Source organism: Cucurbita moschata, unplaced genomic scaffold (assembly GCF_002738365.1).
Source record: "Cucurbita moschata cultivar Rifu unplaced genomic scaffold, Cmos_1.0 Cmo_Scf00021, whole genome shotgun sequence".
Taxonomy (NCBI): Eukaryota; Viridiplantae; Streptophyta; class Magnoliopsida; order Cucurbitales; family Cucurbitaceae; genus Cucurbita; species Cucurbita moschata.
The window spans coordinates 2,084,273-2,111,917 of NW_019268537.1; the positions used below are offsets into that span (position 1 = coordinate 2,084,273).

General features: G+C 36.0%; 4 protein-coding genes and 1 long non-coding RNA gene across 8 annotated transcripts; 2 read left to right on the top strand and 3 right to left on the bottom strand.

Annotated features, from left to right (window-relative positions):
• Nucleotides 1–1,161: 1,161 nt before the first annotated feature.
• Nucleotides 1,162–12,754, bottom strand: LOC111458384 (DExH-box ATP-dependent RNA helicase DExH5, mitochondrial-like). 4 transcript variants are annotated; one of them, XM_023101015.1, is made up of 21 exons: nucleotides 12,201–12,754; nucleotides 11,324–11,478; nucleotides 11,147–11,234; nucleotides 10,605–10,847; nucleotides 9,954–10,049; nucleotides 8,902–9,090; nucleotides 8,663–8,822; nucleotides 8,453–8,583; nucleotides 7,652–7,819; nucleotides 7,298–7,570; nucleotides 6,808–7,002; nucleotides 6,448–6,651; nucleotides 6,213–6,282; nucleotides 5,959–6,107; nucleotides 4,450–4,755; nucleotides 3,537–3,596; nucleotides 3,260–3,412; nucleotides 3,009–3,119; nucleotides 2,185–2,725; nucleotides 1,286–2,077; nucleotides 1,162–1,215 (listed from the first exon to the last, which is right to left on the bottom strand). In XM_023101015.1, the coding sequence occupies exons 1-19, from the start codon at nucleotides 12,471–12,473 to the stop codon at nucleotides 2,261–2,263; spliced, it is 3,489 nt and encodes a 1,162-aa protein (XP_022956783.1). In that variant the 5' UTR covers nucleotides 12,474–12,754; the 3' UTR covers nucleotides 1,162–1,215; nucleotides 1,286–2,077; nucleotides 2,185–2,260. The 4 variants fall into 4 exon arrangements, with proteins under 4 accessions (XP_022956783.1, XP_022956784.1, XP_022956782.1 ...); XM_023101016.1 differs by having other exon boundaries at nucleotides 11,667–12,294; XM_023101014.1 differs by lacking the exon at nucleotides 7,298–7,570 and having other exon boundaries at nucleotides 12,201–12,632.
• Nucleotides 2,014–2,787, top strand: LOC111458385. Its single transcript, XR_002713110.1, has 2 exons — nucleotides 2,014–2,259; nucleotides 2,478–2,787. It is a non-coding gene; the product is annotated as an uncharacterized LOC111458385 (long non-coding RNA).
• Nucleotides 12,755–15,632: 2,878 nt separating the features above from the next.
• On the bottom strand, nucleotides 15,633–18,368 carry LOC111458628. The gene is made up of 6 exons (XM_023101391.1): nucleotides 18,257–18,368; nucleotides 18,070–18,145; nucleotides 17,825–17,892; nucleotides 17,556–17,698; nucleotides 17,217–17,436; nucleotides 15,633–15,944 (listed from the first exon to the last, which is right to left on the bottom strand). The coding sequence occupies exons 1-6, from the start codon at nucleotides 18,257–18,259 to the stop codon at nucleotides 15,777–15,779; spliced, it is 678 nt and encodes a 225-aa protein (XP_022957159.1). The 5' UTR covers nucleotides 18,260–18,368; the 3' UTR covers nucleotides 15,633–15,776.
• Nucleotides 18,369–19,463: 1,095 nt separating this feature from the next.
• On the top strand, nucleotides 19,464–22,284 carry LOC111458714 (two-component response regulator ARR14-like). The gene is made up of 5 exons (XM_023101508.1): nucleotides 19,464–19,578; nucleotides 19,897–20,040; nucleotides 20,138–20,605; nucleotides 20,699–20,775; nucleotides 21,346–22,284. The coding sequence occupies exons 1-5, from the start codon at nucleotides 19,464–19,466 to the stop codon at nucleotides 22,012–22,014; spliced, it is 1,473 nt and encodes a 490-aa protein (XP_022957276.1). The 3' UTR covers nucleotides 22,015–22,284.
• Nucleotides 22,285–22,761: 477 nt separating this feature from the next.
• LOC111458200 (lipid phosphate phosphatase 2-like) lies at nucleotides 22,762–27,220 on the bottom strand. The gene is made up of 8 exons (XM_023100711.1): nucleotides 27,075–27,220; nucleotides 26,012–26,239; nucleotides 25,813–25,900; nucleotides 25,603–25,712; nucleotides 25,375–25,468; nucleotides 24,372–24,560; nucleotides 24,227–24,286; nucleotides 22,762–23,217 (listed from the first exon to the last, which is right to left on the bottom strand). The coding sequence occupies exons 2-8, from the start codon at nucleotides 26,225–26,227 to the stop codon at nucleotides 23,018–23,020; spliced, it is 957 nt and encodes a 318-aa protein (XP_022956479.1). The 5' UTR covers nucleotides 26,228–26,239; nucleotides 27,075–27,220; the 3' UTR covers nucleotides 22,762–23,017.
• Nucleotides 27,221–27,645: the final 425 nt, after the last annotated feature.

Genomic DNA, 27,645 nt, shown 5'->3' on the forward strand with positions numbered 1-27,645 from the left:
CCTTTCACAATATATATAAAAACTTTAAAACTTGATCCATCTATTGACAAATCACGTTTTAAATTTTTAATTTTATGTCTAATAAATCAATGAATTACAAAAGAATATTGAATAGGTGAATGAATATTAACATTAAATAACATTGATTTTATAATAATGGTAATGAATATTAAGAGGAAAAAGAAGGGGAGAAGTGGAAAAGAATAGGGACCCAAAGGGGGCATTGAGAGTAATATAGAAAAAGGGCCCTCTAATTAAAAACACTTCGTTGATTGATGAGGAATATGCAATGTGTCCAAACAAGCATACGTGCAAGATATATTGTAGGCCTCACTACCTTACTAATCAATGAACACATAATTAATTGGTTGGTACAATAATCCACCTCCGACAACGTCTTACCCCTCTATTAATCACTACTCACACCCAACTATTGAACGTTTAAATTTATCGCCCCTACCCAAAATTCCACTTTGATGAGCTTCCCTCAAGGTGACACGAAAGGTCTACCTCCTTTAGTAGCTTGGTACCTTTTCATAGCTATAATTAGAAAAGTACAATTGGTTGTATCCCACTTAAAGGAATATTATTCAATAGCACACCAAACGCGTGCACATAGAACTCCAACTTATTGTTTTATTGTTCGTACAGAGTCAGGAATTCAAGACTTGAGAATTAAAAGCTTTGAGAACTCGAAACAACTTGACATGTTCAAAGATATTAGAGATGTTATTAATGAGACATAGAGATATTATTAATGAGACAACGAGTAGAAAAGAATATTCACATTACACCAGTGTGAATGAAGGAGGTGAGATCAGATCTGCAAAGAAGAGTGGTCCATTGGGTTGGCAAAAATATAGTGGTGAGAAGAGCAGGATGAATTGAAGAAGGGAAGAGCGAGGAGGAGGAGGGTACAAGCATTGATGATGATGATGATGGTGTGAAGAATTTGTGAAAAGTATAAGACAAAGAATTAATTTCCAATAACTGTGTGGCCTCACTTTCTGCCATCCAATGCGCAGTACTCTGTCCAATTCCCTTTCAAGACATTTTGTGTTTTTAAGGTATCAGAAAAATGACATTCACAGCCTGTCTTCTACTCCCACTGTCTGATTCCCCTCTTTTCCATCCGACACACTATTTTTTTTTTTGTTTTTGTTTTTGTTTTCCGTTTCCTACACCATCACCACCATCACTCACTGTTGCATTCCCCTGGAAAATACAAATTATTAAACAAAAAACGAAACACTTCCACTAATTTCCATTTAAAAAATATGTGTACCTTCCCTTTCCCACCGCAATGGATTACAGTTGGGGAGACCTGGAGGAACAGAATTCTCTAGGGATTTGAGAATTGGCCAGATTAACTTGCTCTTTGTTGTGGACTCAATACATCTCTGGTGGTCCATGAATTTTACCATTTGGATCTTTCTTGATCTCTCTCTCTATCTCTAACCCATTGTATTCTGTGGCCAAGTTTCAGATTCAGACAAGAGGACCAGAATGGTGTATAAACTCAGCTCACCACAATTGGGTGTCAATGATATTGACATGGCACAGAAAATTTTCCATTCCTTGGGGGCATCTTTGCTGTTTTCATAGAATTGCAAGGACCCAGCATCATAAAAAGAAAGAATGGGGAAAGATACAGACTGTGGAGGACCCAGCGTCTTTAAAAGAAGAGTCAGGAAAGGTGCAGACTGTAAAATGTACTGTTGCATCTTTCACACCTCCTGACATGCCTGTTTTTTTAGGACTAGACATTGTTTACTGCCACACTACCAATTTCCATTGGAATTTTACAGGCCTACTATTCTTTTTGCCCCCACCCCAAAAAATGATATTTTACATGTATGTATGTGACTGGGATCTGAATAAATTTATATACAAAATAATCAAACCGAACCTTGCAGTATATCATCGCTTTCGCCGTCCCCCTTGCAAACTTGACTTCTGGTCCCCCCCCCCATTATTCAACTCCAGTGCCTTCAACCTCAGCCCTACGGTTCAAGGTCCAGCCTAGGATGTGGATGTCCTTGTATTTCCATGAACCCCGAGTTCTGCTCCTCCGAATCTGTTATAATAAAGTACTTTTTTTAAGTATCTTCAGTTCTCAAGGTCAAAAGCAGAATGAATCCAGAAATCATGAGATTCAGGGGTCCTGAACCGAAGAGCAATTACCTGAGCTTTCATTGGTTGTGGTCTGATTTTACTGCGTTCTCAAAATGCAATTTCGTTAAAAGGTGGAAGTATTGGGTTAGTTATGATCCTTCTTGCTTCTTTTTAGCATCATAGACATTTGGTTGATATAGTCGTGCCCAATCTGATTTCCACCCATTAACCACTCGAGAGCCTTAGCTGCTGCATCCTTTTCTGCATTCTTTTTGTTGGTACAAGGTTGTCCCATAATTTGCAGTCCATTAAATTCAACGGTTGCTTGGAAATGATTATTCTTCAATTGCTTTGTCTTATAGATGGGTGCAGCATATCCAGCCCTCGTGAGTAAAGTCTGCAGCTGACTCTTAGAATTGTCACCACCAGGTCCACTTTCAATTCTTGAAACAGAATTTGGTGCCGCGGCCAGAGTTGATTTCTTGGAGGGTTGCTGAAGGATCTGCCGGCCAAAAGTAAATCGACCTTCACACTGGTCTTCTGAAATAAGCAAGCGTATAGCAGATAGGAGCTCATGGTGGGAGTGCAAGTCCATCGTAGGATTTAGTAGCTGTACTTTGACCAAATCAATGAATAGAAGCACTTAAGAGTTTAGTAACATTTCACGTTATATAGTTTTGTTTCTATATTTTCTATATTTTAAAAACGTCAGTAAAAAACTTTAAAAATAGTTAGTAGTAAGAAATATAAAACTGAATGATTATATCATATGGAAACTTGATTAATAGACGTATTAATCAATCATGGTAAGAGAGCACATATTATCAACTAAAACTAAGAGTAAACAAAAGCCACAGATCCTATCAACACACAAAATACGATATTCAACTTACCTTCATCTGTATAAGCTCTTCAAGTTCCATTCTTAATTTCTGATATGTCTCTGCTACATCAGGTTTCATAAAAAATTCCAAAAAACCGCCCAACATTTTCAAGTGTCCCTCCTGCAAGAACAAGAGTTTAGTACTACATTTGGAATTTGAAACGACAATATATGAATTTTTTAAAGAAACAAAAAGCAGAAAGACGTCAATTGCAAAGAAAAACTACTACGAGAGAAAGTGTCAACCCGTAGAATACTTACTTGATCACCTTTTGAGATGCTTCCACCAAAGAGAAGCAGCATTGAGTCAGAGATAGCTGTTGAATCTCGAAGGAAAATGGAGTTCACTTTTATCTTCTCATTGAAAACTATCCATGGATATGGAATCCTCGACTCTCGAGCATTGACTGAGTTCTATAGAGAAAAGTGAAGATGGAATTAAAAGGATGATAACAGGTAATTGTAATACCTTGGCTACATTTCTTGTGAAAAGGGAAAAAATCCATTGTACATACAATCGGTTGAAGAACATGCTTACCGAATAGAGAAGTACCTGGCCATCCTCCATAGTTTTGAGAGAAAATGACTTCTCATTATGCTGCATCTGATTAGTGTTAGAGAACACTAAAAGAGTACCGAAATAAACAAGGTGACATCATATTTATGGCAAGCACAAAGAAATTATCTACTTGATAGAGAGAGAATAAGTGCCATTGTCTTATGAAGAGCAGACAACAATGGCACAAGGCAAGGCAGAGGCATAGACAGACATAACGACATGCTATTCTCATTTGTTTTTTGCTCCGCCCATAATTGCATAATAGGCAATAAAATATAGACAGACGTACATTCTCATTTCAATCCATTCTTAAAAATATGTAGAGAAAAAAGTATAACTGGAAAATGCTTTGTGTGTGCTGAGTGTGTTTTAGATTTTTTCCCGTGCAAATATTGGTCTTTGTTTTTAATGAACACTTCAAAGGTTTGGATAAAAGGTATGTATTAATTATTGTTTTCATTCTCTATACGAAAGATGTTCTACACATTACGAATCTGTCCTTTGCATCCTGCTGCATCCCATTCATCATCTATCTCCACTTGTTCAGTCAATTATTCTTTTAAAAAACAAAATAATTGAATACTCCAAAATGTGTCCTGGGATAATGTCCTTGTTGAGTCTGACTGACACGGACAGTCTGAACAAAGTAGCATTGCAGTGTCCATGCTTCCCATAGCCATATGATTTGGCCAATCAAATGTTAACTTACTGTAATAGGGTGGTACCCTTTTAAAATTCCAACTATTTATTCTTTTGAATTTTGTTGTAACAGGGTAACTTTACCTCAAAAATGGAAAGACTAAACTATAAATGGATTAATTTGTTTGGTACCAAGGATTTAAGAAAAGAAAAACAGAAGGGTGATTAAAATTAAATAAAGACAACGACATACCACAATGGAGCAAACTCCAGGATAGAGGCCACAGCAAATAACTGCACGTATGAGTCGTTCATCTAGACTCCAAGCATTGTACGTGTTCGAGTGCTCATCAACTAAACCAGTATCTCTAAGCAAAGAGAAAAACTCCTTCCTTAATGAATCAATAGCCTTCATCGATTGTACAGAAAGGAAGTTCTTCCAACAGAAGTCGTAACCACCAAAGTTCCTCTCAGCTTCTTTCCATCCCTCATAAGCCCGGATAATGGCAAGGTGATCACTATGATCTCGTGAAAATTGGGACTTCGCAGCCTCTGCAGCCTTTAAATAAATAAAACAGAATACACTGATGAGGGAACTGTTTTAAAATCTGTTATTTCAATTTACGTCTTGTTATCATTGTTCGTATTACAGAAGATTTTATTCAGTAAATGAGAAATATTGGAGGGGTTGAAGATAAGATATCACCCTATATCTATATCTAAAAGAAAACGAGATCACAGAAAAGATTCAATGCCATCTCTCACTCTCCATTGACTTCTCCGACTACAAATTGGTAGGGTGTAAGAAGCCCATACAAGCGTGGGACTAAAAAACGGATGCCATCCTGAAAACCATCCACTAGGATCAATATCCAGACTTAATAACAATTATTTGATATCACAATGCCTTAAGTGGATTGTGGTTTCAGCCGCAAATAATTGTTTGTTAAGCCCCTTTTTTGCATGAGGAAATTTGAAAAGCAATTTATCGCCTTGGCAATTCAGGGCAATTTTTTGGTTGGTGGTTCTAGTATTATCCATCAAATTTTTGGCAAGACAGCGCCCGTATTTTTTGCTGAAAGCAAGTTCTTTTTTGGCATTGCAGTTGAGTATATCCTATATTTGGTGCATTGCTGCTAGATCTTCTCTCCCTTACTCGGGACTGTTTTTTCAGCTGATGTGGCTGCTATGTGAGGTTTCTTTAGAGTTGAGCTGTGGTTTGTTTGACTTTATTGTTTCACCGTTGTCTCCATTTCATTGTCAGGATAAAACCATAAAACAAAAAAATGGGATCACAAAACAATCCCGACTTTAGATTATCCAGCAAGGGAAAACCTAAGCACTGAAGAAGTCAATTGCCTGCTAATCACCAACAATCCTCAGCTTCTTTCTTGACTTCCTTCGAACAATTACTACCAGCCACAAGTATTAGGCTTATCCAAATTAATGTTGAGGGGTTGGCTCTATATAACATATAAAAGCACTCCAGAATAAGTAGGAGGTTATTGATTTTTTCTGGCAAGAAACCAAATTTTATCGAGCAGAATGAAAGAATATAAAGGCATACCAAGAAAACTAAACAAGAAAGACGTCAAAAACCCTAACTATAGAGACAAACTTTAATAGGAAAACACACACACACAAGGAACAAATGCCCACGAAGAGGCAAATAAATACCAGGTAACATGACGAATTTGACCTCCTAACAACTAAAGAAATGTAGAGCCTATTATATGATGTACCATGATGAAAGAAAACTTACGTCCTTCTTCTCAAGTGGTGTTAGAAAAGGGTCTCTCACACTGAAGCCAGCAACAATGGACAAAATTGGATCCAAACAATTGAAGATAGAACCTATTATCAACATCTTTCCCAATTTTGGTTCCATTGGGAGCATAGTCAAATAACGACCTGTCAGGAGCACAGAATGAGGTGATCTGTTCCAAATTACAAACTATACAATACCTAAGGTATAATCATCAGGAGAAAAGGTAGAGCTTAATCATTACTCCATACCTAAGACAGTAAGATTTTCACTCTCATCAAATGCTCCAATGATCTTTAAATATTCAATAGCATTCTGAACCTGCAAACAATGTTTGACCAAAACTTATGCAGCAAACATGATAGAGTGCAGGTCAGTGGCTATGCACGCAAAGGGAGCTCATAAACAAAGAAATGTTAAAGGTTTAAATGCCTCAACTTCACTATATACTGTATCCAGATTGAAATAAGAAGGAAAAAGACCAACCGCTAGTAGCTCTGGCGACTGCAAAGCCCTAGATAGAAACTCTGATATACTTCCAAGCTTTAGGCTTTTTATTTGCAAGCAGAGGGACTGTAAAGGTGTTCTCAAAATTTCGGGTAGCTGATACTCGAAAAAAGAATCAAACACAGACCTAGGGTATAGATGATAACATTCTCCAGGTTGAACACGACCAGCCCTTCCTCTTCTCTAGAAGGCGAGAATATAAAACAATCAAAATTAATGGACTATCAATTAAACGTAGAGGAACATTCAAACCAAAAATAAAATGGACATATGGTTCCATGCATATGCTAACATCCAACGGAAATAACTCGTATCTTCAGCAAGAGAATATAACCTTACTTGTTGAGCAGAAACCTTGGATATCCAAGAGGGAAGCAAACAAGGAGTGTTGTTTAAAGCATCATACGATGTTTCTTTTGCCTTTCCACAATCCAGAACAAACACAACATCATTTATCGTGATACTTGTCTCAGCAATATTTGTTGCAAGCACTACCTTCCTCACTCCTTTGTCAGGTTCAGTAAATATTAACCTCTGCAGGCATTTGACATAACACCGAAACATTGATGGATAATACAAATTTGTGAAATAAACTTTTAGAAAGAACAGAACTAAAAAAAAAAAAAAACATCATAGAATACATAGGATGGCATTCATGCATTCACAGTCACTCGAGAAAGTATGATCATATTCCTCTCTCTCAATAAGGATGAAAAATATTGACTTTCTCACGCAGAAAGAATGGATGCATTCATGCTAACCAATATCCCATGCAGAGAGAGAGACATGTGGCGAATCAAATCATTCTGTTTCCACAATTCAATATTACCTGCTCTGAACTGGCCATAGAGCCATGGCATGCCAACAACATGACCCGAGTTGGATCTCCTAATAAAGGGTGAGACTGAAGTTTCTCCTTCAGAGAACTGATGTCATCCCACCCAGTCATAAAAACAAGAATAGCTCCAGGCATTTCACTCTCACATATACTGACTAGAAGAAATTCTATGAGATTAAATCCAAGACAGTCTGGATTCCAACACGATAAAGACTCCTGAGTTTGAAGACTGTACTCGTTAAAATCAGCTGCCATAAGTGCATCCTAATTACAAAAGTTCCATGCAGGAAAAACGTTAGCATATTAGGATTATAAAGTATTAGTGCATTGAAAAACTTCGCATACCTGAACAGTAGAGGCAATCTGGGTTTTCCTCTTTCTTGGTGCTTGTTTGCTCATTTTCCAAGTCTTCTCTGGACCATAATCATCTATTTGATTGTATGGAGTTAATCTGTAACCCGTCATTTCTAGAATATCCTCCAGAAAATGAGTTTTGACAGGGTGTGTGAATCCCTAATGCAGACCAAAACAAAGGATTCAGGCTGCATTCAACTAAAAGTTCCAGTCCTTGATATGAGCTAACTTCCACCAACAGGGAAAACATTCAATGAAGGTTTTGGAATTATTCCATCATCAACAAAATTTTCACAAGTATCGAACTCAAAGTACTGAGAAATATTGCCCTTTTAGGTTCATTTACATCTAAGAAATAAATTCAATTCTTTATTCTATTACACTAACTGCTATTTTCAAGTTGGCCATTTCTCAAATTATTTTCAGAAAATGCCTATCTCAGGAAAACAACATGAGTCTGAAAATAATTTCACAATAATCTTAATATTACAAGTCCCAGATCCTAGAACTAATTAACAAAAAAAATCTACCAAACAGTCTCAGCAAAAAATTCGATTTCAGTTAAATGAAGCCAGTCTCCTTAACAACTATGCTTAACCCATGGAGGTGTGCAGCAAAAATGTTTTCAAGCAAAGAAAAAAAAAAGGACAATAAAAGTCTAAATATAAGTTACCGGAGCCAAGACTGCAAACATTCAAACTAAGTCATAGAGGAATGAAATTGAATTGCAGATGTAGTACCACAACGACATTGAATTCTCTTCTTTGAAAACAATAACAAACTTCTTATTACCGGAATGTAAATTATTTGAGCCCCACCAAAGTAGGATGAGAAAAGTTCTGCATCTAAAGTTGCGCTCATTAGAATCAACCTCAATTCTGGTCGACGAGGAAGGAGATCTTTCAGGACAATAAGCAGAAAATCTAGAATGAAAAATATTTGGAATTAGAAGTTATAGTTTGCATAGACCAAAATCACCTTATTTGAATTATTACTCTTCACCTTCATTCATTCCACGCTCATGAATTTCATCAACAATAACATGAGTTACGCCTTTCAAATTTCTATCAACCAGCAGTCTTCTCAACAAGATGCCGGTGGTGCAAAAGAGAAGATGAGTATCCCTCCCTTTCATACCCTCCAGCCGCACTTTATAACCAACCTTGAAGAAATAGAAAAATTTATCATAATCCATAACGTTAGATGGAAATGGTTTTGGTTTGAGATTTTGAGCTGCTTACAGATTCACCCAACTTCTCGCCTCTTTCAGAAGCAACTCTCTCAGAGACAGACATAGCAGATATTCGTCTTGGCTGTGTACATATGATGCTGCAAACAGCACCACGGAGTGATTCTATTTCTGATTCCAAAATGAATTGGGGAACTTGCGTAGTCTTGCCACAACCAGTTTCACCTGAAATAATAATAACCTGCAGAATCCAAATGCCAGCCAAGGCAAATTTATACTTATACACTGGTTGCATGACACAAAATCATGAAAAACAGAACTCAAGGTGTAATAGAGAAAAATACTAGTAATTCCCATGAAGGTGGATCTGACAAACAGACCTAATACAATATGGGAGAGATGATGAACCAATTTCTTTTCCACAACCATAATGTGGAAAGAGCTTTCATCGACATTAATACTTTAAAGATGGTATAACAGAACTGAAGTTTTTGAGTTATTCTAAAGAGCACACAGGTCCGAATTTTTCTGTGTTATTAAACAAAAATAGTGGATAAAAATTCAAAATGGTTAACTGTTTTTTTTAGAACAAGAGATTTCTTTCCTTTTCCATTTAACAAAGGACAAGAGTTCCAACTTCCAATATCATCATAGCATTTTAAGGAACAATAACCTTTTAAAAAATGTATACAAATAGAATTCGGGGGATAAGGGATCCATACAACGCCAAGGAGATGCTAGAGAAGCTCTCTAATTTGTCAAAGAAATAGAGTAATCAAAGAATAATTGAAGGAATTCTAATAAGAGGTTCCAACTGGAAAAATGAAGAGATTATATTCCAAAAGAAATCAAGAATACATTCCTCAGTTAGGAATGTTCTTCTAATCCTCTCTGTCCAGAGCTGCCAAAAACTGAAAAAAAGGAGTTGATCCAAAGAACGCCTCTAGGATAGACGTGTTATACAGGGTAGTGAAAATGCAACTTGGCTACTAAATTGATGGTTATGAGGATGCCATTCATTGACATCTTATAATGAAATGACGAATTAACATCCAAAGCAAGTTAAAAAGACATGATATATTAATATATAAAACCATGAACAACCTGATTCTGTGATATTGTGGTCAATAATGCATCCTTCTCCTTGTAAGCAGGGAGATTTTTCCGGAATTCCAGCATTTCGCTTCCGTCTAGAGATGACTGATTTTAAAAAATAATGTATGAATAAAAAAATTAATAAAAGTGACAACAGAGAAAAATGACCTAAAACCTGAAAGGAGATAACCATATCCTACTAAACAGTTCAAATAACTTCAAAAGGACACAAAAACTTCTAAAAATCCCACTCATTCATCCCAGATCACTTAAAAATGAGAAGCCTGATACTTTTATCTTGATCACATAAACAAAACTGTGTAAGGGTGTCATTATTCAAATTGTACAAACTTATGGGCAAAAATGAAATTTCTTCAACAAGTTCAGTCATAAGAACTCTCCACTGGCAAATAAAATGTTCCCCACCTCGCTCTTGTACTTCCTAATTTAAATAAATGCTGTTTCTAAGATCAAATACAAGTATCTTAAGAACCAAAAAAAAATGTTGCATTAGTAATCAGAAAAGCTTGTGCGCATCATACTAGTCATAGACCATACCTAACCAGACAGTCAAACCTATAATGTAGAAGTTCAAAATTATTCAACGAAATGAAATGCTTTGAGAGATAAAGCAAACAAGTTGCTTTAGGGAAATTGAACCTGCCAAGCATGCTGTTGATCACGCAGATGCAAACTTCTCCGCCAAAGAACTTTTTCCATCACAGCCTTACTAGATGCTTGTAGCTCAGGTTGCTCAAAAAGCCCTTCATCTGTAGCAATGCTACCACTGCTGCTTGATCTAGAGACAGAGTTATCTTGAAAACATTTAAACCGAGACTTTTGAGAGAGAAATTCTCCCAGATGTTCATCAACTCTTCTAAGCAACCCAGGAGGCAAAGAAACCTGATCATATTCAAAAAGCTTCAATTTCTGGGAAAATATGCATAAAAGCAGACTAGGGAAAAGTAAACCCAAAAATTGTACACATCAAAACAAAGCACAAATACAACTGTTCTTTTTCTGTGACATTGATGCATTAAATGATAACTTCATGAGAAGCTGCCAATGGTGCAAAAAAAACATTGCTTCCAAGAGAAGAAAACAGAGGAATAAAAAGAAAACTATGATAATTAGCACACACAGATGGTTTTTAAATTATGTGAAGCAAAAGCAAACTGTAAAATGAAACAACAACTAAATACCTCCCTCTGTGGACGCCGATCATCCAAATCAAATCTGTAGTTCGGCAACGGGACCTTACTAAAAACAGCAACTTTGGCATATAGATGGCTACCAAGAATGACAACCAGAACATTTAGAATAACAACCATCTATTGTAGTGGTAAACACATTGCAGGTTCAAAGAAATCAAAAGTTACCTAAAAAGTCCCATTCTACTTGCCAAAGCAGCTATTTGCTCAAAATCATGTCTATCTTTTTTCTCCCTTGAAACTAACTCTTGCTTCTCCTTGTCACGTAAAAGTAGTGCTAACTTCCTTTTCCACAAATCAATGTTAGCAGGAGGTGAAAAACCCTGTACATATTTCGATAATTTATCATAGCAGTCTGGTAAGAAAGTACATAAAGTCTACAAAACATATCAAATCAAGGTAAAAGCTAACATGCTACATATATACAGCATGATCAAATAAGATACAATCTTCTACCTTTAGAGGCGCCAAAAACAAAGTGGTATCACTCAAAAATTCTAAACAGATCTACCTTGGCTTTTAAAATTCAGACCCAAAACTGAGTTGAAACACAAAATCATTTACTTTTGGAGGCGCCAGTCATTTGTAGATGGTATTAAAAAGTTCGTCCAAAATTCTCCTTGGTTAAGAACAATGACCAAACAAGTAGTCAATATTGTCACAAGCAGCCCGACCTCTACATACATCTATAAATCAGTCGCCTAACGAAAGTCATAGCCGGCATCTTGGCCATCTATTAAATAACCGATAAATAACGATATAACTTTATCAATTGTAGAGTCACATTTTGTCACACCGAACATGCTCGATCAAACACTTGACTGGAATTTTTTTACTAAAAAGAAAAAAAAATCTCAATCCAGTTAAAAGAAATGCCTAAATTCATGTAATTGGAGAAACTACTTAAGCGCGCCCTATACTAATTCCCGCTGGAAAAACTAAGCTTTAAGTCAAATGCACGCCAAGCCTTTGACAGAATTGGGAATACGGCGCTAATCAGCTAATAAACAATCAAGTAAAAAAGCGAACACTCGAAATTACAAACCCAGCTATCCACGGGAGCCCCATCGTCGCAGGCAAAATCATAGTGCACGGAATTAAAACGCGATTTCCCCATCGAGAGGAGTTCTTGAGATCGAGAATCAAGGCAAGGCGGAGGAATGGTTCCGGAATCGAGCAGCGAGGCTGGAGCCTCCCTAAGCTTGCAGTCAACAGCAGAAACAGCAGAGGAACGATCAGAACGAGTAACGACGGAACGGAGACGGAGGTGAGGAGGGACGTAAACGGCGCCATTGGAGGAAGGAGTACGGTCCTTCATTGCGAGATGAAGGTGATAGGAACGGGAGGGTTTTAGGGTTTTGGGAAGTGGTGAAGGGCGATAAAATTGCAGAAGAGAGGAAATGGCATACAAAGTAAAAAGATAGGGAAGTTGAGAATTCAGCGGTGGGAGAAGGATGGTTCCATTGAAGGAGGTGGTTTTGGAGGTTTTGAGTTTGTTGAGAGACAGACAATGGTGGCTGTGGAAGCACGAGACAGTGAAGAGAGGGTCGAGGAACGAGGGACGTGGCTTTTTGACAGTTCAAGTTTGGTGTAAGTGGCCGTGGAACGGCGCAGTCGAGCCTACTCCTCACGAGTCCTCAATCCGACGCGGCTTTTGGCTGGGCCATCATTTTCCACGTCAGATACTCATAATCGTTTTGCTGCGTCCAGCCGTGCATCCACGTGGATTTTTTAATTTCTCTCTCAACCAAGATATTATCCAAGTATTTTTAAATCACTGATATAACAAAATAAGCTGATTAATATTAATTTTAGCAATTTGGTCCTTATATTTTTTAAATATTAATTTTAGCCCATATAATCTATGTGATTTAAAATTTCATCTACCTTTTATTTGTCACGGTTACTCGTATTTATGTTAATGTGAATTTGAATATAGTCTTATTAACATTTATTTATTTATATATATATATATATATTATTTATTTTAAAAAAAAACACACAATTAAGAAGAGAGAGAGGAGAGAAAGATGGGCGTAAGGGATGCATAATACATAACAAAGTGCAAAAATTAAAATTACAGGGACTAGAGACAATAATCATAAAGTGAAAGGACCATATGGAAATTAAATAAAGTATATACTAAAACAAAACAAAACAAAATTCAAAATTAAATTTAGTTTAATTAAATTAAAAGTTAATAATTCGGACCGCTGCACCTCAATTCCCCGCAATGCAACGACGTCGTCACTCTCCCGCCACGTCTGCACTAAGAAACTCAGGGGAGAGGAAGCTGCAAAGCCGCTAGATCACTTTTTTTCTTTCTTTCCCGGTCCCCCGGCCATTCAACGAACAGGACGACGAAGTTGGCGACGGGGCGAGGGGCGCCGCAGAGGGTGGGCGGAGTGCGCATAGCGGCGGTGGAGGAGAATGCGGGGAATTGAGAGGGGTATATAAAGGGGAATTGTGTGTGTCGGGGAATGGGAAAAGCTCCACTAGCTCGGAAAACGAGGGGGTTTGGTCGTTGAATTTGGGGTTGAATTTAATTTGGAAATGGTGGGGGGTTTCAATGGCGACATGGCATGTGACCTCTTTTCTTTATTGTTATGTCAATGGTGGTGGGGTAACACAAAAGTGGGGGGAAATTTTTAATAGGATCCGTAATTTAAAGCATTTGTTTTGTTTAGGTACAAAAATATTTACTTTTATTGTAAAAAAAAACTGGGACAGGGTAAAGCAGTAAATTTTAGGGGATTTTTTTTTTTATTTTTTATCTGGGTTGGTAAAAGAAGTAATAAATAAATGATTTTGAAGGGGTGGGGTGGGATGTGGGAGCCACAAGAGACATACAAGGTTGTGCATGGAAATTTGAATGGAAGAAAGAGGAGACGACGACGACCGTTCAAAAAGTGGAATCAGGGGTTTGGTTTCTATCATATTAAACTTTTATATATTCCACTTATATCAATATAACAATATATATTTATATAATTTTGTGATTGATGTGACTCTACATGGAATGCCCTTGAAAATCACAATTATATGTATTTTTCCCTTCAATTTTGCAACACTTTTATTATCCTCTTTTCAAATTTATAAATTTAAGTACTAAACAAGTATAAACTAAACCATAGACATTTTTTTATAAATTTTTATTCCTAAATTTACGATAGATCCCATTATGTTCATAAGACACCCTCTTTACATTCAACGTGTTGTCGAGGCTCTTCCATCAATGAGATGTATAATCTTAAGTTCGTCATTTTAGTACATCTGTTCGTACTCGGGCGTAGGAAAAAGAGTTTTGACCCCTCTCTAATTAAAAAAAAAAAGAGAGAAAGGCATACACACAAGGGAGGGAAGAAAAAATAAAGCTCACTTTATGATAGATTTGTCATCCACATCAATCAATTAAAAGCGTTAAAATAAAAGCCCAAATTCCCATGGCTTTTAAAGTCAGCGTTTTTATGCAACTTTTCACTCTCCCTCCCAACCACTTCACTTCATATTTTCTATTAATTTATATATATTTCGATCCAAAGCTAAAAATGTTCAAATCTTTTGTATCAATTTGTAGCAATTTGATGTAGAATAAGTTTTGATTTGATTTGGTTAGGTTATTTGGATTAGATTTGATTGGGTTATTTAAATTAGATTTGATTGGTTATTTAGATTTGATTTGATTTGGTTATTTGAATTAGATTTAGTCTCTCGGATCCATTCTGTAATGCTATATAATGAGAGAGTTCTCCATCCATTCTTAGCTCTATCGGGATTGGGGAGAGTTTTGGGCGTCTCTTGTAACACTTTGGTTTTTAGTAATTGGTACCGTGGATGTAGGGGAACTTCTTCTCTCTAAATATCTTGGTATCTCTTTGTGTAATTAGTTTATTGGTGTTGTGAGTACATTTGTTCCGGTGCAAACAGAATATAATGAAAAAGCAACCCCTTTCACCCTTTATGACAATAAATTAAGTGTTTTTTTCTTTATTTTCAATGAAAAAATTAGAGGGAAAAAATACCATTTTGAGTTTTTTCCCCTTCCGGTGCATTAGAGACGATGCTACCTCCAAGCATCACCAACACGTCATTACACGTCACAACAAAAAACAATCCGATTATAATTAATTAATTAATTAATCACATATTAGACAGGAAAAAGGTGGAGAATAGGAGGCGCGTGTAAAAAACGCAATTTTCGGGGGAGGGGCAAAAGTGGAAAGAAAGGAGGACAATCATTGGATACTCGAGACCCCATCAAAGGAAGAATGTGGGAAGTGGGGTGCGAAATTCCAAAAAGGGGGGACTGGATAAGTTCAGTCTATGGGGAGTGGCGCGTGAGATTCCAAATCGTTAAAAATGTTTAAAAAATTAATTCGGTATTAAACTACTTTTAAATAATGTCAAGTTTAGCCAATTAGAGCGTTAATAATTAAGGCTATTAAAAATGGGAAAAGAAGCTTAAAACCAAAAAAAATTACCAAAGGAACCTTCACAGCCTTCCATAAGCGATTTGTTCATCATATGGTACAAAGTATTAAAGTAGACCTTTCCAAGTCTCCCCCCATCCCCGAAACTGGTGATTTTAATTCACCAAATATACACTCAAAAGACACGTTACTCAACTCGACCTAATGTTCACATCTATCATGTCATCGTCTTCCATGCCAAGGCCAGTTGGGGTATCGTCTGGGCTGACTTTATCCCCGTCGAAAATGAAAACCAAACTCTTAGGATCGATTTTACGTTTCTCTGCGTACATTTTGAAAAGACGCTCAAACTTGTCATCCTATAAAAACATTCAAATTCGAAACCACATTAGAGTATGTTTTGGAACACTCCCAGAAGTGTCATAATCATACGGGGTAATGTATGCAATACATGAAGACAGAAAATAAGAAGATGAGAAGATAAGAAAAGGGCAAGAAAGACCCAACAGGGCATGGTGCATTATATTTTGTACTATGATCAGGGAGTTTATCCTAAAGTAATTCAATCAAAAAACATCCGAAGTATCATCACCGTTGGAGATCTATAGTACTTTCAGCATAATCTAAGTGTGGATGAATCAGAGAAAGACCCATCATTGTTCTAAAACAAGCACATTCAAAATCGCAGAAACTGTACACAGAAACTAATGTAACAAAAGTAACATTCAGCATCTATGTTCAAATCTAATGATCACCATATAACAATAGAGAAGTTAGGGCCATCATAATGTGGAAGGAAGTACAAGACAATCAAATTGAAGGGTAAATGTGGCTATTCACTGTTGCTAAAAGAAAGTTGTGAGATCTCATATTAGTTAGAAAGGGGAACGAATCATTCCTTATAAGAATGTGGAAACCTCAACCTAGCAAACACGTTTTAAAACTGTGAGGCTGACAGCGATACGTAATGGGCCAAAGGGGACAATATTTACTAGCGGTGGGCTTGGGCTATAACAAATGGTATCAGAGCTAGACACCGGGCGGTGTGACAGCAAGGACTCTATACCCTCAAGAGGGTGGATTGTGAGATCCCACATCAGTTGGAGAGGAGAACGAATCATTTCTTATAAGGGTGTGGAAACCTCTCCCTCCCTTGCAGACACATTTTAAAACCGTGAGACTGACGTGATACGTAATGGGCTGAAGCGGACAATATCTACTTGCGGTGGGCTTAGGCTATTACAGAAAGTAACAAAAGACGTTAACCAAACTTTTTGTCTAAGATACTAAAGAGATGACCTCTGCAAAGTTGGGAATTTAAAGGAGAAAGTTTAAGCTTGTTCTGCCTTTTAACGATCAATTGGAAGAATTACAATTATTCACAAAACACCATTTTTCATTAATCAATGTTTCAAGATTTGCTATGATAGTCTATACCTAATTCGTTCTCTCTCTTATTTTTCAACTCAAACTCACAAAATTTATTCATTTCCCTACATACTATTCTAAACATGCTTACTAATGAAAGATTAGAGGGCAAATAAATGGCATCTAGCACGTATAACAAAAACAGTGATCGTAAACAATGAGATATATTGACAAAAAAGGATGGTTGCACTATAAGAACATACCATGAAAAGGCGAAACTGTTTGAGCTCCTCCTTGTCACTGTCTCGAACAGAAATAACAATCTTTGCTCTCTCTTTAGAAGCAATTGGAATTTGGTCATCCAAAGCAGGCTCCAGGGGATCCTGGGGCGTGTTTCCAACATCCATTTTTGCAGATTCCTCCACTTCTCGCAACAAGTTTTTAGCAGATAGTGCAACTGAGGCCAACTCTAGCTTCATTAACCTATCAGTACAGGAAGAGACACATGCCATAGCAGCTTACGCACATAAAGAATAAGAGTTCCGTTTTATTATATCAATGGATCAACCAAGCAATAGATGCATACCAGTAAGTGTGAATACCTTAACTCCTTCAATGTGGAATCTTCCCCACACATATTCTTTGCATCGACTGACACCTTTGGTGGAGGAGGCAGCCAATCTTCCTCTTCATCTTCAATTTCCACTTGTTTATCTTTTCGGATACCATCCACCAAACTCGTAACCTAAATATTGATTGAAAGGGAACGATCATTTTAGGCTACCTTCACTGACAGTTTCAACGAACATTAATTTTAAGCATTGTGCAGACAGAAAATCTACTATTTCACTACATGAAGGGAATAATATACCGCCGGATTTAAAATCCTTGATCGCTTTGAAAAAGGTTCCGGAGACATGCACGCGTCTGAATCTTCGTCTAATGTTTTTAGTCCAAACAGGAGAAAAATAAAGCACAAAATCACCATCGATTTCCAAAATTGCAAGGACAAGGAAACTAAATTTCGACATTTCTTGCTCAAGCGAGAATTATAAATGATAGAAAATTTCCGACTTTCGTTAAATTCCAATATCATCCATGCTTGAGAACTATTACCATCGAGACAATCAACGGAGCGAGGCTGAACACGGCTGTAATCGAACAAAGGCTCAAATTCTTCAGCATAATCCGCCTGAAACCAAGAACTCAAAGTAAGAAATGATAAGTGAGAGAGGAGGAGAAACCACGAGTAAAGACGATACAGAAAAGCGTCCGAGCCCATTAAAGAGTTAAAGAGACTTGCCATTGTCAAAGGCCTCGAAATCTAAACTCTTCCGCTTCTTCTCCGATCAATATTCGTTGGATCCGGCGGGAAAAATTTAAACTCACCGTCCGTTTGAAGTCGAAGGGTTGCCTAGCGAGATGCCTAGCGAGATGCCTATTGAAACTTTCTTTCGAATAATGGGTCGGTCTGCATGTGTATCCAAATCGGTTTAGCGGGTACGGGTCGACCCTAATTATTTGCTCCATTGCGCTGGGGCGACCGAACTTCCAAGTTTCGAATGTGATCCTCAAATCATTTTATTTTCGAATTTTTATTTACAAAATTTTAAAATGTTTTTAAAATAAATCTAACTTTTAATTTCAATTTTGTTTTTTAAAATTAACTAATCTATTAAATATAAATTTTCTCTTAAAATTTTCAATTCTTTTTGTCTAAACCCCTTATTTTAATAAATATTAAATACAAAATTTAAAATTTCTAAAATCCACGTAAATTTAAAATTTTAAACATTTATTAAATGTTTTAAAAAAATTAGGACTAAATCAACGTAATTTAAAATTTTAGTAACTCAAATTAAAATACAATAATTTTATTAAATTGAAAAGTCAATTGATCAAATTGAATATTATAATTGTCACAATAAAACAAGACGCTATAATTGATATGATTATTCTCTAACAACTACAAATATAGTTTATATTTAATCATAAAATTGACTTCAAAGAAGCTACGTTGAAATAGATTAAATACAAATTTAATATTCGACATTTTTTTTTATAATAATTGATAATTTATGATTAGATTGAATTAATTGTATACATTATTTTCGTTCATGAGCTCCAAACTCCAAAAGACTTGTTTAATCGTATACGACGCTTCAAAATTTATATTTAAAATAAAAAAAAAAAACAATTTTTTAAGATAAGATTTTTGTCCACCCCAGATTCCCATAATGGTAATTTTTTACCAAAGTTTTAAAATAAAAATTGTAATGAAATGAATCAAAGTTTGAATGCAATTAAAATATGGAAATGGAGGTCAAAGTTTGTTTCATGGATTAAATGAATGATTTTGCAAAAGCTTTCCATTTTAAGATAATAATTAATTTCAATTAAATTAATTGATCTCCCATATATATATATATATATATATATATCCACACACAAATTATTAAACCCTTGGGACTGTGAATTTGTGAAAAATAAAAAAAAAAAAAGAAAAAAAAATGGGGAGCAAAGGCATTCCAAGTTTTGCCAAAGGGATTCATGTTCTTGTGGTGGATCATGACAAGCACTCTCTCCAATCCATTGCTTCAATGCTTCAAAATTTCTCATACAAAGGTATTTTCTTTATTATTTTTCCGTTTTTTTTTAAATATATTTTTTAATTCTCGATAATAATTTAAAAAGAATTATGTTTTTTTCGTTATGTTTGGATTATTTATAATATAAATTTAATCAGATGTTTCTTATCATTTCAAAAGTTGATGGTTCGATCTTCTATTGTAAAAATATTTTTCTATATATATATATATATATGTGTATATATAGAAGAGGAATGAAACCATGCATGCATGCATGATGAAAGGAAAATATTTGTAGAATCTAAAAAAATTATATTAAAAAAAGAAAAAATCAGCTAACCTTTGTTCTTCCCAGTTACGACCATTGAAGAAGCAGATGCAGCTTTAACAATGATTATAGAGGAGAAACATGAGCCGTTCAACCTTGTAATGGCAAATGCCACTGAATCGAATATGAATGCGCTCTCGATTCTGAATCAAACTGGCATTCCGATCATCTGTAAGATTCCAGAATTCCTATGTTTTTTTTTCTTCCTGGATCTTTCTTTTTAGAGCTATGTCTTCAATAATTGTTCTGAAGCTTGCGATTCGAGCAGTGATGTCGCCGGAGAGGGATATGAAGACGTCTGGTAGAGCTATAGCTGAATGGGGCTATCACTTCCTCGAAAAACCGATTTCAATGGAGGATATCGAGCTTGTTTGGCAAATCGTATACAGGAAAATCAGAAACCCTAGGGCGAGGAATTTGGGAGAAAATACGAATCAAGCGAAGAAATCTCACATTGGCGGAATGTTTGGAAGAGTTTTGAACGTTGCAGGAGGAGTAGAGTGGAATCCGATTGAAGAAGAAGAAGAAGAAGAAGAAGAAGAAGAAGAAAAGGAAAAATGTGGAGACAGAGAAGCGAGATTGAAGCCATCAGCGACTGTGTTTGATTACCTGGAAACGATGAATATGGAAGAGAAGACGAACAGAAATGAGCGCACACACAAGAGGTCGCGGATTGTTTGGAGCTCGAAATTGCATCGGAAGTTTACAGAAGCTTTGAGCAAACTTGGAAATAGAAGTAAATTGCTCGTTCTGTTCATGTTCATCCTGTTTTTGCTGTGAGTTTGATTAAATTGTTCACCGATTTGTTTGATGATTTCTGTGTTCACAGAATCGAGCCCTAAAATTATCCTGAAGATGATGAATGAGCCATCCTTAACGCTTCGCCAAGTCGCAAGTCACCTCCAGGTTCCCTCTAAAATTCATTCACTCTCTCTGTATGGGAATTGAAGTTCATTACTATTACTATTGATATTGGCCTATTCATGTTTTATTGGCTAAGTATATGATTATTTTGCTACTAAAGTATATGCTATAAGTACATTAGTATAACCGATCCAATGTATATCAAAACGAGAATAGTTCAACGATAATTAACATTTAGTTCTTTCTTGTGGGCTTTTGAGGAGTGACAGCATAGGAGGCGCGATGTGGTTCCACATGCAAAAAAGACCAAAATTGGATTGGAAGGTTGGATGATTTAGAATGGACGCAAGTCATTATCTCCACCAAATGTTCTTAAAGTCGCATCGAACAGGGAAACACGGTCGATCACGTAGTTAACCAATATTTACAAAGGGAATAAAACAAAGAGGGTTACTCTTTTAGAAACATGTTGTTGGGGGTTTAAAATTTTGTACTTGGATGTTCGTTTGATGAATGACAAATGTTCAAATGTTCGATATCGAAAAAGTATTATATTTTAGCAATAAATTTCCCTTTTTGAGTTCTATCACTAACTTTGCTTCTGATTTTCAGAAATTCAAATCTCAAGTGAAGCATCTAAACAAGATGACAGAAAGTGATGCATCCACTTCACTTGGCAAAAACCAAGTTCAAGAGTTACCAACAAAGCGCAATAGCATGACAAACATATTAGGCCAACCAACTTACAGCTCAAACATTACAGGCAACCAGCTGAGACAACTACAGGTCCCGAGCTGCTTGAATGCTCATAGACTGCCTTCTCAAGATGTTTTCAATTGTCATCTCAGGATGATGAACCAGCAAAACTCATGTTCATATAAAAGTACTTATGGAGGATTTGAAGGGACAAATCTCGTCGTTGACGACAACAACCGTATCTTCACCGACGAGCTTTACATGAACGAAAGTTTATCTCATTCCAACTTCCAATACTTTGGTGGGGATCATGAAGATTGCCCCTTCCTTTCAGCCGATAATCACTACCCACATGCAGTTCAAGAGTTGGAATTTTCTCAGAACATGGCGGGCTGTTATGATGTTGACAATATCAGGTCGGGAGCGCATTCGGTGATTGCAGGGTCTTTGAATCAGAATGTTGCACTGAAGGAACTTGATGATTTGCTGAACAATACGGAAGAAGATCCGATGGTGTATTGCTGTTATGATGGTAAGATGAACTCGTTTGACATTGATCAATACTCAGAATGGCTAAATGCATGACTACAACTTGAAATGGGATGAAAATACATACATACATACATACATACATACACACATTCTAAGTTTTGAACCAAACACTGATCTGCAACATTAGAATTGGAGGCTATCATCATGGCTTTGAAACTTGTCTTTGCCACCAATGTTGAGCGTTTTAGCTTCTTAGTTCAAAAAAGTTGTGAGGTTTTTGTGCTTGCAAGCAACAACCATAAAGGGAAATGAGTTTGCAGATTCATTTATTAAAGTAAATAAGACATCAGCTGATTCATATCATTTTCAGACCACAATATTCCATGTTTCAGTTTAAAATGCTATTCTATGCAGCTTTCAACCTTCATACAATCAAATCAAATTTGCTCCTTCGGTTTCTTCTTCCACCTAGTATTTACATTCCCGAAATTTTTATAAGTGAATCAATTTAGAATCTCATTTTAAAATTATTTAAGCATAATTTTCGCATGTGCAAAAATCTAATAATAAAAGATTTTCATTGGCTTATCTTACTATTTTTTAAAAAAGTACATGATAATTTTCTTAATAGAATCAAACAAAAGTAGTTACAATCCACAATTAATTTATTAATGAAAATTTAGTATTTAAGATGATTCAATCATTAGTGTTTGTCTTTGTATTTATGTTTCACCTATCCATTTTCGGGGTAATAGGGGTAAATAGGTAAATCCACTCTGGTCAATGTCAAACCACCACTCAAGACGTGCAAATCCTCACAGATACGTACAAGACGGGAAATGAATTAAATTCTGTTCCTTCCTAATCAGTATGCAAAATTGGGATCAAAACAATAATTTCACAACTCCAAACCAAAAAACTCAAATAAGCAGTCATCAAAAGCAGAGGGAAATGAAGACAAAGAATCAAAGAATATAAATAACAAAAGTGATCATCTTCATTTCAAGCCCATCTAGGAGTATTTTGTTTCAGAAGGCTATCACATCCTCCCTACCTATGTACCCAATCTGATCGTAAAAAGGGGCGATGTTCGAGGTCAGATTCTTGTTCCACTCTCTAATCTGTTCAGCATGGGGCTAGAGTCCTGTGTGTCGAATCTCATCGGATGCTGAGGTTGAATGTAGACACTCTCCATTTCTAATTGCTGCATGTTAATATTATTGGCATTCGGAGACAACGCTTGAACTTCGTTGCGAGACTCTGCTAACATCTGAAAGTATGCATGAGGTCCCCAACCTGCAAATAAAAGGCGCAAAATTACAAAAGAGTTAGTTCAAGAACGAAATCAATGCTCAAGAATCAGATTTGGAAAGACATTAATGCTCAAGGACTGCTTTTATAGCAATTGCATACAAGAATTAGAAAGACAATTACAGTTGTTGACTACAGATAGGATATTGTTACTAGCTTTGAACCGGCTGAACAGAAAATGAAAAAATTATAACGAAGGCAGTAGGAAAAGCTTGGGATCCATCATAACAAGCCGCAGATTACAGAATTCCATGAATATATGGATCGGATGGTTACATCATCTTATAATGCACTGCAACAACCAATGTTGGTCGACGGAAATCATCTATGGAATCACTAAAGCCATAATTGACTACAATACAATGGGTAGTTCAGAGCAGCAACTATTTTTTTTTTTTTTTTCATACATTGGAAAAGTAAAACTAGCTGCAAGCGATAAAAGAAGAAAGTAGACAAATCCTATCTTTTCTATATGCGCACATCTATACAGATCATTTGCCATAATATTCATTTATCTAAACAACTATATCTTACAGCCACTTCTTCCGGTCAACAACATTAAAAATCAACAATCTAAGCTTGCTTTAAAATTAGGACTAGGGCAAATAAAATCTGTGATAATTAATGAGGTCCAGATCCGACAACTCAATAATCCAGATTAACATCCCAGCTAAATTTGTAATTTTATAATGCTACCTCATGTTGGACGAGGAAGATTTAGTTCAAACGATTATGTTATCACCCAACCAATCAATGTTTCTGTTAACAGGGTTATAAAGTTATAAAATAGAGAATAAAAAATAACTACTTTGAACCATGCGAGAAGGATCTCAATGCACGGTCAAAGAATCAAAAGTAGGACTAACATGGAACAAATGTTAAAAAGTCGATTATTGGGAAAAAGAAATGATAAATTTATCATGGACAAATTATTGCTTCATTGAATGTAAAAGTAGAGCTACTGTCATAGCATTAACGATATTGTGGACCATACCATGAATGAGATAAGGCGCTGGAAAGAATTGCAGATAACAGAATGAAGCAATTGTCAGTCCTGCAAAGAAGCTTCAGATAAGAAAAAAGCAAAAGGAGCGTGTATGAAAGTCAGAGCAAATGAATAAAGATTTGGATTAACTAACCGAGAAGGCCCCCAGCAAAAACATCTTGCCAGTGATGCCAATAATCATCGACTCGAGAGACACCAACAAGAGCTGCAATAAGCAGGGGTAGGAAGACAATACAAAGTTTTGCAACGTGGCCCCTTTGGTCAAATGCCCTTATTTTCCCAGACAAATACAAAGCAAGAAATCCAAGGCCAGCAAAAGACCCTGCATATCGACAGCTTTCTACGTTAATAAGCATAAACAAAAGTGAGAGAAAATAAACTGAAAAGAAGAAAAAAGACAAAGGTGATGCGTTTGTCACAAATAAGCTATGTATGCATTAATCCAAAACATGAATTACTACTTATGGTGAAAAAAATCAATGCCTTAATATGTCTACCTTGGATATCATAATCTTTTTGAAAGGCTCAACTTTGAACCTTTAGAAAAAGATGCAAAGTTAAGTGCTCTCAATCCAAAGAATTTTTAGGCTTCAAGTACAATGGGAAAGGAGTGATAAGACTTTGTAGATTAGGCCAACATTGTCAATCTACGACTGGATAGTCAGGATTGGTAATTTTAAAAAGATAAAAGTATACTTCTATTCAATCATCTACCAAAATATGGGATCTGAATAAGACGCTTGTAACACTGAAAGTAACAAAGGAAGTGTGTCTAATTCCATAAAACTGAAATTACAGGTGCTGAAGAAGCAAAGCTGATACAAAATAGTAAGAAGCTTCCTTTGTCCCTGGGAATTGGCACACTAACACTTTTCATTTCTTCAGATATTGGCTGCCAGGAGAAAATATAAGACATAAATGGTTGCTATTTAGTTCCCTCAGCAACATGCTGAATATCATTGCCCTTTTGAGTGATAATTAAAAATAAGGAAAGCATGTTGCACTTGCACAGGGATTGGATCTACTCTATGTAGCATGTGCAATTGTTGATGTAAATAAATAATGACTAAAAAATAGTAAAATAGAGACTCACAGACAGTCATAAAACATAATTCAGAAGTATACGTCTATCTTACAGGAAGTATGCCCACTCGGGAAACTTTTATATCCTTCTTTAATAACATTCTTATCTCCTGTACATAAAACACCGGTTGTGTTTCGATCAAACACCTGCACATATCAAGCACCAATATTATAATGAGTGCCAATGTTAAGAAAAAAGGGTAGGGGCATAGGAACATGGAAGACGTTTCCATGTGCACAAGTATGAAAACCAGGGGAGAATACATAAATGAAAAACAAACCCCTTTGCCATCGGGGAAACAGCGCCAGTAGAAGTCTGGACGTGGCCGACCAACAGCATCCTTAATAGCATCAGTCATTACTCCAGTTATCAAAACAGCAAACAATAGTCCTGAACAAGCATGAGCAATCGTTAAATGTTATGCTTGGCAAGGTTGTCCAGAACTACAAGGTTTTCCAATGATTATAAATGAGAGAGGAAGAAGAGATACCCAATATGGCATGGTGGAGATCATATACATCCTTTCTAATGAAATAGTAGATAAGAAATACGATAACAGGTATCAATATCGCAATTATCTGTAACAGGAAAAACAAAATTTTATTTATTTTTACTTTCACAATAATGTCAGGAAAACAAATGACCATAGAATACACTATAATACTAGTAAAGACAGTTTCAAAACATACTGGAACTGCCCAAATGGGAACAGTATTATCTTGCAGTGGGTGTTTGAGGTCTGTCATCATCTCCTGTCCAACAAAGCGATGAAATGGTTCGATAACGTTTAACACAACCTCTATCACCACAAGAAGCAAAAGGATTAACCAATCATGCATATGGATTCTTGCTAAACGAGCTCCATGAGACCTCACAGTATGTGTACCCAACTGAATTTCTGGCATTTTGTCCGTGAACTGATAACATAAGAAAATGAAAATAATTGGATTGGTAAAGAAAACATATTGTGTAATTTAAGCACTATCACGTAAGAAATTGAATTAGTGCACAGTACATGGGGCTTCTCACGTACACAAAAATAAACTGTATAAAAATAAAGCAAGAAAAGTATGATCAGAATCAGTCATAACCATGAAATTTATCATGAAATTCATATTACACAAGGAATTTTCCAAGAGAAAAGCCGAAAATGATGTAAAGTGACAAGGATCAAACAAGACGAAAAAAGGAACTTATACATTAGAACCCTAGTAGACTATTCATGCCAAACAGAACGAGAATAACCAAGCATGCATAACAGTGAGATTACAGCAAAAAGTAAATGTGTGCTTCATGTAACGAAAATGTATCACAGTTCTTCCAACAGAAATTCGTTTAGCAAGCTTAAACGTAGAGAACGAGTTGAACGTACAGTCCAAGGAGCATTCAAACTCACCAAGCCTACCTAACTCATCTCAACTCTAGAGTTGCTATCAGGCTCAAAACACACCTAAAAAGCTTCAAACAACCGCAGAATAGTGAAAGAGAAAAGCATTGAAACAAATATCTAAGAAGATGCAAGAAACAAGAAACACAATACTGAAGTTAGTAAGTAATTCAGAAAATCAACTTATTCAGAAAGATTTGTCCACATTTCATTTCATCTCATCTCATCGAAGAAAAAGAAGCACATCTTGCAGCGATGAAGTGAAAGAGCGAACCCGCAGAGTGATTAGAGAAAGGCAAAACAGAACAGAAAAAGAAAAACGCCATAAACAGAGAAGCAAGAATGGTAGAGAGCAGAGAAATTACCAGTAGATTCCAGTTTGAAGAAGAAGAAGAAGAAGAAGAAGAAGGAAGAGAAAAGGTAGGTATGGAGAGAGAGTTGATAAACCAAATCCCTTACGAAATTTGAATAGAAAAGCGCGTGGCGGTAAAGAGGAGTGGGAACTGCGAAGTAACTGCTCTTATAATTAATTAAATCATTTTCCCTAATAAACCCTCAATTAAATAATGCCTAATATTTTATTCAACTATTTCATAGATAACCTAAGCTCGGATCGGATTTAAATCTACGGAAAAAGAGCTCCTTTCGACGCTAAACGGACTTAATTCTATTAAAAAATAGCTCGGTTTCCGAATAGATTTATCCCTTCGTGATATAGATTAAATAAAATATATTAGCTGTTTTATTAGAAATTTTATAAATATTTTTCAATAATAAAGTAAAAATGGGATATTCCTGCTATTACTATAAAATCAAATAAATTAAAATTTGAAATTAATTTCATAAATAATTATCCTCAAATGTGTTATGTTTCCATTTGTGTTATTGGTTTTAATTATAATTTTCTATTTAAAAAAGAAAACAAAAAGATAGAAA